General features: G+C 42.3%; 1 protein-coding gene across 1 annotated transcript in view; it reads right to left on the reverse strand.

Annotated features, from left to right (window-relative positions):
* Positions 1-1,394: 1,394 nt before the first annotated feature.
* Positions 1,395-13,203, reverse strand: part of LOC110337337 (carboxylesterase 1D) — a 32,578-nt gene continuing 20,769 nt past the window's right edge. The window contains exons 11-14 of the mRNA XM_021220206.2: positions 12,364-12,511; positions 6,004-6,135; positions 5,017-5,089; positions 1,395-1,757 (exon numbers count right to left, since the gene is read on the reverse strand). Of these exons, the coding sequence (XP_021075865.1) occupies positions 1,574-1,757; positions 5,017-5,089; positions 6,004-6,135; positions 12,364-12,511 (537 nt within the window). The 3' untranslated portion in view covers positions 1,395-1,573. The remainder of the gene's footprint in view (positions 1,758-5,016; positions 5,090-6,003; positions 6,136-12,363; positions 12,512-13,203) is intronic.

The raw sequence follows: 13,203 nt of genomic DNA on the forward strand, positions 1-13,203 counted from the left end.
CTGATACAGGACATTTACTGACTTAATACTAATGAGGAGTGAGTTTTGTAGTCATTGTCTTGTCTTAACCTTAGAACCCTGGGTGGATAAGATGAAGCCTTTTCACTGACCCTGTTTCTCAGTAAGAGTAAAAGCTCTCTCATGACTTAGGTCCAGTACTATGTTCTGTTCATGCGATGGGTTACAGAACTTTACAACTTTTTCCCTTGGCTGCAATAAGCCTTCATCTGGTATCTAAAGATTCCCACATGTGGGTAGAGTATGGTTCCCTTATGGAAATGGAGTAGTGGTGTGTTTTGTGCATTCCTAGAGACAAATTTTCTCCCAGTCTTGCAACATGTCCACAGACTTATTCATAAACACCTGGTAGATATCTGCAGAGGAGTCTTGGATGGATGTAAGCTTCTTCTTGGGTCTGTGGTTCTCAATTAATTTTGCATTCTTATTTAGACCACACATTGCCTTTAGCACTTAGAAAACTCTGGTCAGTCTCATTTTATTTATGAGAACATCTCTCTGGAAAGGAAAGGTGAGACATGTTCATAACGGCTGTGAAAAAGTATCTCCTGAGCATAACAGCCTTTTAATCAGAAAGGTGAAGAATATCTGTAAAAGATTCCTTGGGACCCTATAAAGAAATTAAGGCATTGCAGAGGGTTACTAGACCATCATTTGCAAGTCCAGCCACTCTCTGTATCCTCATACAGTTTCTGTGCAATTCTGCCAGTGGGGTACTGGGTTCTTGGAGGTGATAGATTATACATGGGGTAGACAGTTAACCAAAGGAGGGATGACATCTATGCATCTAGGGGGAAGTCTTCACTGGGAAAGTGGGAAAGGGTTTTTTTTGTTGTTGTTTTTTAATGGTTCCTCTCTCTTCATCTGTCCCTCTCTGAGGCACATAGACTAATTTTGAGCCAAAGACACTGCATTAATTAGGTTTCTATTGGTGCAATAAAGACCATAACTAAAAAGAATTTGAAGAGGAAAAGGTTTATTTGGCTATGCATGCTGAATCATAGTTCCCTAAGGGAAGCCAAGGCCAGAACTCATGGTAGAAACCTGGAAGGAGGAACTGAGTCAGAGGCCAGGAAGGACTGCTGCTTCCTGGGTTGCTACCCATGGGTGGCTCAGATTGCTTTCTTATGCAACCCAGTACCCCCAGCCCCAGCCCAGCACCACCCATAGAGGGCTGGGCCCTCCTACATCAATCATCAATCAAGAAAATGCCCTCCAAACTTGCCCACAGGCAATCTGATGGAGGCATTTTCTCAAGCTTCACTGCACACACATGAACATACACAAAACAAAGAAACAAGCAAATAAATAAATAAATAAATACAAAAAGAAAAAAAAATAACTAAAACCTGCCGAGACAGACATTGATCCAATTCTGATTTTCAAAACAGTGTTTTATTTTTACAAGTTAAAGGAGATAAATATTTCCTTTTTAATGCATTTGTATAAAATACCATATAATGTTACAGGTTCAAAGTGTTATTTCTCTAAAAAAATCTTCTGTGGAATAATACTCCTTTGATTCCAGATTCTCAAGCACAGCTGACCCTCCTGATCAAAGCTCAACATGTTCCCTGTGGGATGGTCTCTCGGCTGCCTCCTTGGCCCTGAGCTCAGCCCAAAAGGCCACTTCTTTGTCCTTCAGCCTCTGGGCTGCCTGAGTTGAGGCCCCAATCTTCAGGTACCCTTCCTTCTGGTCATACTCTGGCCAGTGGGGCAGCCCTCCACCATTAGGGTTCCTGTGAACAGAATTAAAAGAAAAAAAGAAAAGAAATTCACCAAAGCAAATGTGCTGTTCCCATGGTGCTCTGAGATTTCTTTTCAAGGAGACCTTGTCAGATCTCTGCCAAGAAACTACCTTCCACTGCCATGCCAGTTCTTTAACTCCTAGGGCAGCCTGCTCATGTTTAGAAAGTCCTGTGTTCTTTAGATCTTAGCCCTCCTCCAGAGTCTCATGTGTTGAAAGCTGAAGCTCAGATCACATTTTTGTTAGGACTCGTGGGGACATCAGAAGGTGGCACCTTTTTGGGAGAATCTGGTCACTGAGGGTCTGCTTTGCACCATGTTGGGACTTCAGTCTTTTATCTCAGTGCTTCCTGACTGTACACACATGCACACACATGCACATGCATGCATGCACGCACACACGCACACACACACACACACACACACACACACACACACATACACACATGAAGCAAGCAAACAAAACAAAACAAAACAACTACATCAGTTTCCTGAGTTCCAAGAAATGAGATGCCACCTAAAGCCACCACAGTCCACTTTGTCACAGGCTCAAAGTGAAAATTTCAAGAGCCAAAATCAAACCTTCATCCTTTAAGTTGATAAACGTTGGGAATTTTGTCTCAGCAATTGAAAGATGATAACACACAGAATTACTACTAAAAATATTACTAAAAAGTAGATCTTGCTGAGATTAACGCCCCCCCCCCCACTTCATGTTGTGGTTCTGATGATTTTTTTTTTTTTTTTTTTTTTGGTATGTGAAGGAGTTTGCGAATGTTTGGAGTATGCTGTATAGAGTGAAGAATGCAGTAAGGGGGGTTTATGGGGATTCTAGAAGGTTCTAATAGGGAAGAAAGGTAGAGAAACCAAGCTCATGGTGGCTCCATAGAGAAGGATACCTGGATTAGAGGCGACTTGTGCTCCATTCTCACAACAGATTTGCCTATATTTGTTCATTCTGATATCATATGGGGTACAGAGTTAAAGAGTATTCAATGGTGGAGGACATTCAAAGGTACAATAGCATCTAGGTAGTATAGCAAGGTTTGTTTTGTTCTTAATTATATTTGTGGTGTGACTCATAGGCAAAAACAACAGGAAGAATAGAAAAACACAATCTTGCCAAATAACAAAAACAAAACCCAAACAAACCCACAAAAATCAACCCTGTCACCACCCCTACCACCATAGCCAAGGACAATGATTAAAGCTGAGTAGAAGCAGAGTACCCTGTTGAAGAGACTGCTTCATTGAGAAGCCAGAGTTGCATGCACCAGCTCAAAATGAAAGCAGAAAATTGGACATAGTACTACCAGAAGATCCACTCCTGGGCATATACCCAGAAGATGCTCCAACTTGTAATAAGGACACATGCTCCACCATGTCCATAGTAGCCTTATTTATAATAGCCAGAAGCTGGAAAGAACCCAGATGTCCCTCAACAGAGGAATGGATACAGAAAATGTTGTACATTTACACAATGGAGTACTCCTCAGCTATTAAAAACAATGAATTTATGAAATTCTTAGGCAAATGGATGGATCTGGAGGATATCATCCTTAGTGAGGTAACCCAATCACAAAAGGACACACATGATATGCACTCACTGATAAGTGACTATTAGCCCAGAAACTCAGAATACCCAAGATACAATTTCCAAAACACATGAAACTCAAGAAATAGGAAGACCAAAATGTGGATATTTCGATCCCTCTCATAAGGAGGAACAAAATATCCATGGAAGAAGTTATAGAGACAAAGTTCAGAGCAGAGACTGAAGGAATGACCATCCTGAGACTGCCCCACCTGGGTATCCACCCCATAAACAACCACCAAACCCAGACACTATTGCAGATACCAACAAGATTTTGCTGACAGGAACCTAATATTGCTGTCTCCTGTGAGGCTATGCCAGTGCCTGGCAAATACAGAAGTGGATGCTCATAGTCATCCATTGGACGGAGAACAGAGTCCTCAATGAACGAGCTAGAGAAATTACCCAAGGAGCTGAAGGGGTCTGAAGTCCTATAGGAGGAACAACAATATGAACTAATCTGTACCCCTCAAAACTCCCTGGTACTAAACCACCAATCAAAGAAACCACATGGTGGGACTCGTGGCTCTAGCTGCATATGTAGCAGAGGATGGCCTAGTCAGCCATCAGTGGGAGGAGAGGCCCTTGGTCTTGCAAAGATTCTGTGCCCCAGTATAGGGGAATGCCAGGGCCAGGAAGTGGGAGTGGGTGGGTTGGCGAGCAGTGTGAAGGGGGAAGGGATAGAGGATTTTCGGAGAGGAAACTAGGAAAGGGGATAGCATTTGAAATGTAAATAAAGAAAATATCTAATTAAAAAAATCTATGTTAAAATTTAAAAAATAAAAAATATAAATGAAAGCTGCTCACAGGACTTCTCAGGAGCTGTCTCTAGTTTCACCTTTGCCCCGACTTCCTTTTTGTCAAAATGTAAGTGCAATGAGGTCATCAAGGCTTCTGCTTAGATTGCAAAAGAAAGATTTGAAGTCCCTGTCGACAGCATTAAAAAAGCATGATGCTTAAATCTCTGAGAATAAAATTGATGAGTTCTGAATAGAGAGTCTAATGAGTTAGAAGAGACAGGATTTGAACCTTCTACCTAGGGTATGATCAGACTATGATCTCAATCAATCCCAGAGAGGCTGTGGGAGCCAAAGGCTTTGGGGAAAGGGCTTCCCAAGTCTTTCAGAACTCACACTAACCAAAAGATTTCTGGATGCTGAACATGGAGCCTCACGGATTAATATTAGCCCTCTTGGACTTGATCCTCAACTGAGAGTGCTCCTGGAACATAGTGGGAACTCTAAAAGGTGGGCTTAGCTGGAAGGAGCTCATCCTAAGGGACATGATGAGTATGTTAAGACCCTCATCTTTTATTCTATCTCTACTGTCTGACTGCCAGTGAGATGGAGAGACAAAGAGATCTAGCCATAACATTATCCTACCATGTTCCACACTGACAAACAACCTGGGAAAGCAGGTCAAATGAAAGAATTGAACCCTCTGAGTTGCTGAGCCAAAATTCACATTCCATCCTTCATGCTGAATTTTCTCAAAAGCTCCGTCAAAGCTATAAATCAGATTACTCTAGCCTTCGTTGTTGGAGTGCTGTGGTCACGGAGACAGGTGGTTGGCCACTCAAACATTAGAAAACACTCCCCTCCAACAAGCACAACTTCACCACACCTCCAGATCTGTCCCTTCTTTGTCACAAGACTCACCCATTCCGAGCAAAGTTGGCCCAGAATTTCATCACCATCTTGCTAAGGTTGGTCTCCTCTTCTGAGGCACCATCTGGTGGGAAGAAAGAGTAAACTTCAGATACTTACAGAATGGCTTTGGTTGGTAGGTTGTTTATTTGTTTGTTTAGCAGTCACATAGCAAGAGTGACTCTGATCATGGTCATCATCCTAGGAGCTTCTGAGAAGTTCAGAGTCTTGACCTTTTCCACATCTTACTATCTCAAAACCTACCTTTTAAGAACACACTGGCTGATAGTCTAAACTTCAAGTTAAGAATAGATTCTCGCATACTGGCTTCCTTTGTCACCCATGCTCACACACCTGACCGAAACCCCACAACTGTGAGTTTCCTCAGTCTTTGTAGGGTTGCTAGCTCTTGGGTCTTTTCTTAATCTCTCTTTCTCCAAAGTTCCTAAGACATCAGCAAACAGGGAGAGGCCCAGAGATACTGATTTCATGAGAAACATGAATTAGAGTGCTAATTATACATAACTACTGAAAAGCAGTGCACTGAAGACAACGGTGAAAGCTTCCCTAAGTATCATGTTACAAAAGATGGCAAATATATGATGCAGATATATAGACAGACACATGGGTAAAATATGATAGACTTTGTCCAGGGTTAGAAATGAACTGTTTCTTCGCTCAAATCCCAGCATGCTCTTATGGGAAGAAAGTCCATCAGTGTCACGCCTCCCCCAAAGTAAAGCCTGTGGCTGGCCTAACATCTCTCTTACTGGCACTACAGGTCATGATTCTGAGAGTATCTGTGTCTGGGGACACATGAACACAAGCTTCCTTCATGTGTGTGAAAGCTCAGGACTGATTCCTGGTATAGCTCAACCCAGCTACAGAGTGGATGGAAAGCTAACTGGGGAGAAAAGGAGAAACTTGCACAGGTCGTCAAGCCAGGACTCAAGTTGAGGCCTCCTAATGCCCAGGCCTCTGGCAGCAAAGACACATTACCTTTTAAAAATGGAGATCCAAATACTGAGAAGATCTCATCACCATGGTCTCCTATCACTGCCTTGGGTCTCATGGCTGATACAAAGCTTGGGCGATACTCAAACTCGTACATGTAGGTAGAGGCTCCAGCATCTGCAGAGACAGGGATCCATGCAGAGTTCACAACGTCCACTACACACCTGCGTGGTGACAAGACCTCAAACCCTGCACTGAGATCCCTGCTTATGTGCAGGGTTTCAGGGAAGCCCGGAGACTTGATCAGGGCTGCACAACTGGCCCAGTTGGGATAATAGCAGTTAAAACACAGAGGCATGCACAAATTGAACAAGCATCATCTTTTTTCTTTCAATGAACAGTGTTTCATACTCCACTTCTTCCTTGCTCAGGAAATGTTAAGCCTCTAAGATGCAAGGTGGCACCAAAGGCTCAAGGGAAAGAGAACTTGTCTTCTGACTTGCTCCTCCTTGTCTCTGTCTCCTCTCTCACCCAGAGAGAGAGCCTATCCATGGGTGAGGATGCTCCAGTGTTCTCTTGCTCACAGAACGCTAGAACTGCCAACTACTGATTCTTATGAACAATCCCATGTTTCCATTTCTGACCTTGGAACCTCAGAACGTTGCATAATGCACAACAGGAGATAGTGCCTCCAATAGGGTAACTCTGAGAGAAAAGCTTCAGGCTCCAGAGCAGCAAACAAGGGAGATTTTATAGCCTTGCCCCTTTGAAGATAGTAAGAGATTAAACACACACACACACACACACACAAGAAAAAAATGCTTAACTTCATATACACACATTTTTAAGAATGATAAGTACATTTCATACACTACTATCATTGTTTCACATTATGAGTTACTCATTCACAAGTTAAAACATTATTTATTACTATTAAGTTATGTGAGTATGATGTGTCATGTTGGTGCATTCTGTGACACTGCCTATGTGGTCAGTGGACAACATTTTGGAGTCAGTTCCTGGCTTTTACCTTCTCAGGGGTTCTGGGATCTAAACTCAGGATGTGGGCTTTGTGTGCCATGTGCTTTGTCCACTGAGTCTCAAAGGTTTGAAATAACATATGCCATCCCTCCATAGGATGAAGAATAATCTGTCCAATTGTGTCTCAGACTGACCACAGGGTCAGTCCCATGACCTTCATTCATCTAAGAAGCAGCTCTTCAAGGTCAAATAGGCATGCCCCTCCCACACAATCATGTTATCAAGGAATGCAGCCCTCAACTATGCAGAACTTTGTGAATGAGGCAATACATATTTTACACAGTACACTGCGCAAGGTTTTTTTCCCCCCTGAACGCCTGATGTTTATAAAAATTCTTCTCATCCCAATTGCAAATATTTTCATAATTTAAGCTGGAAATTTAAGGAAAGCAAAGGCAATGGGATGCTGTCATCGGGACAAGAATCTGAACGGGAGGACTTGCAGAAGGGAAGTAAATAGAAGGAGACAGAAGGTTTATTTCAAGAGATTGGAGCAGAAAATGCTCCCAGCCTGGGTAGGTTCCCAGCATTAGGTCAGGAGGCATAGCAGCCTCCTCTTGATTGTAGCCAGAAAACAAAGCACTCACAATACTAACCACCAAGGAGAGGGGGAAACCCCAGGAGCATCAGAGAGAAGAGCTTCACAATCAAGGAAGGACCAAACCTACATCCAGTGTCTCAGAGGAAATCTCATGGGCATTGTACTGGCTAGTTTTGTGTTAACTTGATGCAGGCTGGAGTTATCACAGAGAAAGGAGCTTCAGTTGGGGAAGTGCCTCCACGAGATCCAGCTACAAGGCATTTTCCCAATTAGTGATCAAGCGGGGAGGGCCCCTTGTGGGTGGTGCCATCTCTGGGCTGGTAGTCTTGGGTTCTATAAGAGAGCAGACTGAGCAAGCCAGGGGAAGCAAGCCAGTAAAGAACATCCCTCCATGGCCTCTGCATCAGCTCCTGCTTCCTGACCTGCTTGAGTTCCAGTCCTGACTTTCCTTGGTGATAACAGCAGTGTGGAAGTGTAAGATGAATAAACCCTTTCCTCCCCAACTTGCTTCTTGGTCATGATATTTGTGCAGGAATAGAAACGACTGACTAAGGCAGGCATGGAGAGCAGGGCGATGATATAGGCATTGTGCTGGAGGAGAGTAACCCCCCAGCTTCCAGCACTGTGCTCAGGACAGGAGCCCTTCAGAAGTGAGGGAGATGTAGCAGTTCTCCCAGTCAGAAGTCATGGATCTCACTGCCTCTGGACCTGCCTCACAGGAATGACTAAATCAGGACTCTTAAACTAAAGTTCCAAGACAGCAATAAATAACATGAAACATCAGAGCCATATGGGTAAAGAGAGCCACAGGCAGGACACGCTAGGCTTCTAGTGATGTTACAGATAAAATTTTATCTTTTACATTGTGAGGAGTCAGCAGCAGAAAACTCCTGCTAATGATTATAGCTGGATCAACCAATTAGACTTACAATGAACTGCCACCCAAATGATAATTCTGATATGAAACACACACAAAGCATGGGTGTGTGTCTCTGTGTGTGTGTGAGTGTGTGTGTGTGTCTGTCTGTCTGTCTGTCTGTGTGTGTCTGTGTGTGTGTGTGTGTGTTTGTGTTTTTAGGGGCAAAAATAGAGTTCTTACCCAGAATCAATGTTACACCACTATAAGCTTAATATAGTCTGATGGAAGAAGATACACAAAAGCCTAAGGGTAGACAGGAAGCAAAACCACTTAATAGAAATACGACATAAATACAGAGAAGATTCAAGGCATGCCCTTACATAACAGCAGGAAAACCCAAGGGAAGACACCAAGAAAGGAGGGATATGACTACAAACCAACCAAACAACAACTCCAAGGCAGTTCTTGTAAGCTCTTGCTATCAAATGATATTTTCTGAAATACAAGAGACCATCAGCAAGCATGTCTCAATAGCCCAAGTGTACGTTCCCACAACCCACTTGCCTTTAAAGAGGTACATAGATTAGAAAGAAATGAGTGAAAATAGGTATCACATACAAAGAAAAAAAAATAGAGAGAAATGGTAGCTGCTGTCATATCAGACAGAAAGTTGACCTCAAGCACTGCAAGAATCTGGACCTGGTAGCTCACACTTGTAATCCCAGTACTTGGTAGTTTGAGGCAGGAGGATTGCTATAAATCTGAGGTTAGTTCTAAAACAAGAAGTTTTAGAATAGTCTGGGTTACAGAATGAGAACTTCCCTGGGGTGGGGGAGTGGAAGGGAAACACAAATAGAGATAGACTCAGAGCATAGGGTCAAATCACTCACCGCACACCAAAGGCAGACGCACACAACACACAACAATGGTAAACACGGATACAGTATCAGAACCATTAGATAAACAAAACAAACAATAGGGGCCCCAAAGGGAGATACAGTGCACAGTAGACTCTAATCAGCTGGGATATACTTCCCAGTGATGCCTCCTAGTCTTGAAACATTACATACAAGTAAAGAGCTCTCCCATCTGTGCCTACTCAGTCTGCAGGCTGAGCTGGTCACAGGAAGAAGGAAGCGACTTACACAGCGAGACAGGGGCAGCTACAGGTGGAAGAGAACAGCAGTGGCAGAGACAGCTGAGCTGCAAACGTGGACACAGCTCAACAGCCCGAGAACAGTCAGGGTGGGAAGCAGATTTTCAGAATTAACGAGGGCAAGAGCTGGGCTGACATAAAATGGGGAGGGGCTAGAGAAGAGCAAGCCAGATTGCTGAGAAGTCTTCAATGGCAAGCATCTCAACTCCTGGACCAGAACTTGTAACACTAGCCAGTACTTAGGGCTAAGGAATACTGACCTCCTGCATTTACAGAATATAACTGAATGCCATATATGTACAGGCATACATAAGAACTGTAATCTGCCTGTGTAGAGGATTCAATGGGGGGGGGGAGTTGGAGAGAAGAAAAGGAGGAAGACAGATGAAAGGATGCCCTGTCTTTCTACTGGAGATGGACTATACAAGTCCTTCTCCCCAATGTTGGGCATTTCATCTAAGGTCCCTCCCTTTGAGTCCTGAGCATCCCTTACCTCCCAGGTCTCTGGTACATTCTAGAGGGTTCCCCCTACCTCAGTTAAGTTTAATGATACATTTTTTAAAAACCTATAAACATACCTGAAGCATGGAGAGATGGAGACCCTGAGACCTTTGGGGCTCCAAGAGAAGATCAGACATGTAGATAATGAGCATGTAAGGAGATTTCCATGCACAAAGCACAGAAAATATTTTCAATAAGAACATAGAAGAAAATACCCCAAAAACTAAAGAAAGAGATGCCTGTCAGCATACAAGAGTCCCAGCAAATAGAAGATAAGGATACACCCAGGAGGGGTAAGTGAAAGAACTCTCCATGTCATTTTATAATTGACTTGCTTAAAAAAAAAAGAAAAACACAACAAAAATGATATCAGATGATGTAAGAGAGAATGTCAAGTCATACATAAAGGAAGGCCATTTGGATTTATAGCTGATTATTTAACAGAATCTGTTCAATCCAGGAAAGATCAGAAAGATGGGTGTCTGGTTCTGAAAGACCACAGCTGCAAACTCAACAAAGTATCTGTTATAGCTAACAGGGAACCCAAAACTTTCTGTTACAGAGGCAGGCTAATGGAGTTAACGAGCACTAAGATATCTCTTCAAAGGGTACATCAAGGAGTACTCCAGACTGAAGAGAAGGATGAACACATTGAAGAGACCACTGGAACGAAGTAGTAGTAGTTCAGTCAGCAAACAGGAAGGAAAATACCACCACAGAAACAGCAATGAGAGGCATCAATATACACCTTTGAAAATAACATCAGTGCTCTTTATTATCCAAACAAAAAGACATCACTAGCAGAGATGTAAGAAGACGGGATCTAACTTTTTTTGCTGCCTCCAGGAAAGCACATCAAGATAGACATCACTTAGCCGGGCGGTGGGGGCGCACCCCTTTAATTCCAGCACTTTGGAGGCAGAGGCATGCGGTTTTCTGAGTTTGAGGCCAGCCTGGTCTACAGAATGAGTTCCAGGACAGTCATGACTACATAGAAACCCTGTCTTGAAAGACAAAAAAAAAAAGAAAAGAAAAGAAAGATAGAGGTAAATGATCAGGGAGAAAATGTTTTAAGCAACAGAAACCAGTAAAACAAAAGGGTCTAGCTATTCTATTCTGACTTTAGAAAAAATAGACTTCAAACCAAAAAGAATCAGAAGAGACAAAGAAAATCACTTCATACTGATCAGGGGAACAATCTGCCAAGAGGACATTTCAATTCTAAACATTGTACCAAATGTGTACCCAATTCCTAAAATAAAATCTGTTAGGTATATGCTACATATTAACCTTAACACAGTGGATAACTTTAATACCCCATTCTCACCCATGGACAAGTCATCTGAATGAAAGAAAATGAAACAGAGATGCATTAGAGTCAAGTGAAAATAGAACTAAATTAGACACATAGAGGCAACCCACCCAAACACTTCATAAAAAAACAAAAAGCATTCTCATGGAATTTTTCTAAAGTAGTTTATGGTTTAGGGCACAAGTCAAGTATTCACATACACAGGAAAATAGAAACGCTCCTTTATTTCTTCTGACAGTGGAATAAAGTGAGGAATCAACAGCAAGAAACACTATAAAGAATGTTCAGACTCATGGAGATTAAGCGACATGCTATTCAATGATGGATGCATACTATTCATTGAAGAAGACAAGGGGGAGTTAAAAAAAATTCCTAGAACTAAATAGAATGAGACCACAACATACCAAAGCCTGCTTGATAAAGTACAGACAGTTCTAAGAGAAAAGTTCTTTAGCTAAGTGCCTACAGTAAAAATCAGAGAGCGACTGTCAAGACAGCTCAGCAGTAATGATACTTGAAGCACAGAACAAATGATCTGAGCTCGACTTCCAGAACCCAGGCAAAAGTGGAAGGAGAGAAGCAACTCCTTGTCCTTTGACCTCTATAAGCACATCTGTGAGATATGGCTCCTGGTGGGTAAGTAGACATCAGTCTTACTTTTCAGGAAAGGGAGGCTAAGGTGCTCCTTCCTGTTCTCTGAGCTCTCCAGTTGCAGCTAAGATGGACACGTGCTGGGCAGCTCTCCAGATTGAGGTCTGTATTTTCTATCACCTTGCCTCCCAATGGTGTTTTCTGGGAATGCCTGTTAAATTAAACTGCATGTGGGCCTTTCCCTCAGATCTTTACTAGCAGATAATGCAAAACAGCCTTGCTAGCTATATGCAATCAACTTTTGGGGCCTGATCTCAATAGCCTTCATATCTACCTATGCCAAGAGGTAGGCAGGCCAGAGACCTAGAAGTTGAAATTGTATCCATCTCCCATCTGAAACTCACCTCTGTGGCTTCGAGACACAATCACTGATGGGACACCAAATACCACATCTGCCATCAAGTCCTGGAACAGGTCTTTCTTTTTGGCGAGGTCATCTGTCCCTCCTAAATACTTCTCAGCAGCCACTGGTACCATATTCTCAGAGATTTTCTGAAATGGATCAGAAAGTGACTATCTAGCTGGATAAGGGATGGGATTTCTGCAGTCAATTAAGAAGGATTTATTAATCCTAAACTACCCCAGTGGTCACCAAATCCTCCAGGTGTTGCTCATGGAAGGTCTAAAATAAACTCTTTAGCTCTTTAGCTTCACTTTCTCTTAACATTGATATTAATTAATTGCTACTTGAGTTTAGGTATCTATGCTGTATACTATTATTGTGTCACTGGCATTGGTAGAAGAGACCCACATGCCTGAAGACCTCATATATTAAAAAAAACCTGTTCTTCAGTGGACATCGTTTTCAGCTGTTCCTACATAATAATGTGGCTTGCTATTATTATTATTATTATTATTATTATTATTATTATTATTATTATTGTCTCACCCCTGATCCTCTTGAGAAAAGTAATTTATTGCTATTTTCCATTTCTCTGGGGGAAACACACAATTTATATCCACACAATAAAGTTCAGAATTAACCTTTCTTGAAAAATGAAACGAAGAAAGGACATGGGTCATATGATTGGCTAGTTAGTAAATGTTCTTTAAGTTTACAAAGCTTAGAATATCTATCAACCTATAGATCACAGCTCTTCCCATCCCTGTATGTCATAAAAACAAAAATGAAAACTTTGTAACTAACCTGGTGTCTACCTATCTGATTCGCATCCAAATAACTC

Source organism: Mus pahari, chromosome 20 (genome assembly GCF_900095145.1).
Source record: "Mus pahari chromosome 20, PAHARI_EIJ_v1.1, whole genome shotgun sequence".
NCBI classification, from domain to species: Eukaryota; Metazoa; Chordata; class Mammalia; order Rodentia; family Muridae; genus Mus; species Mus pahari.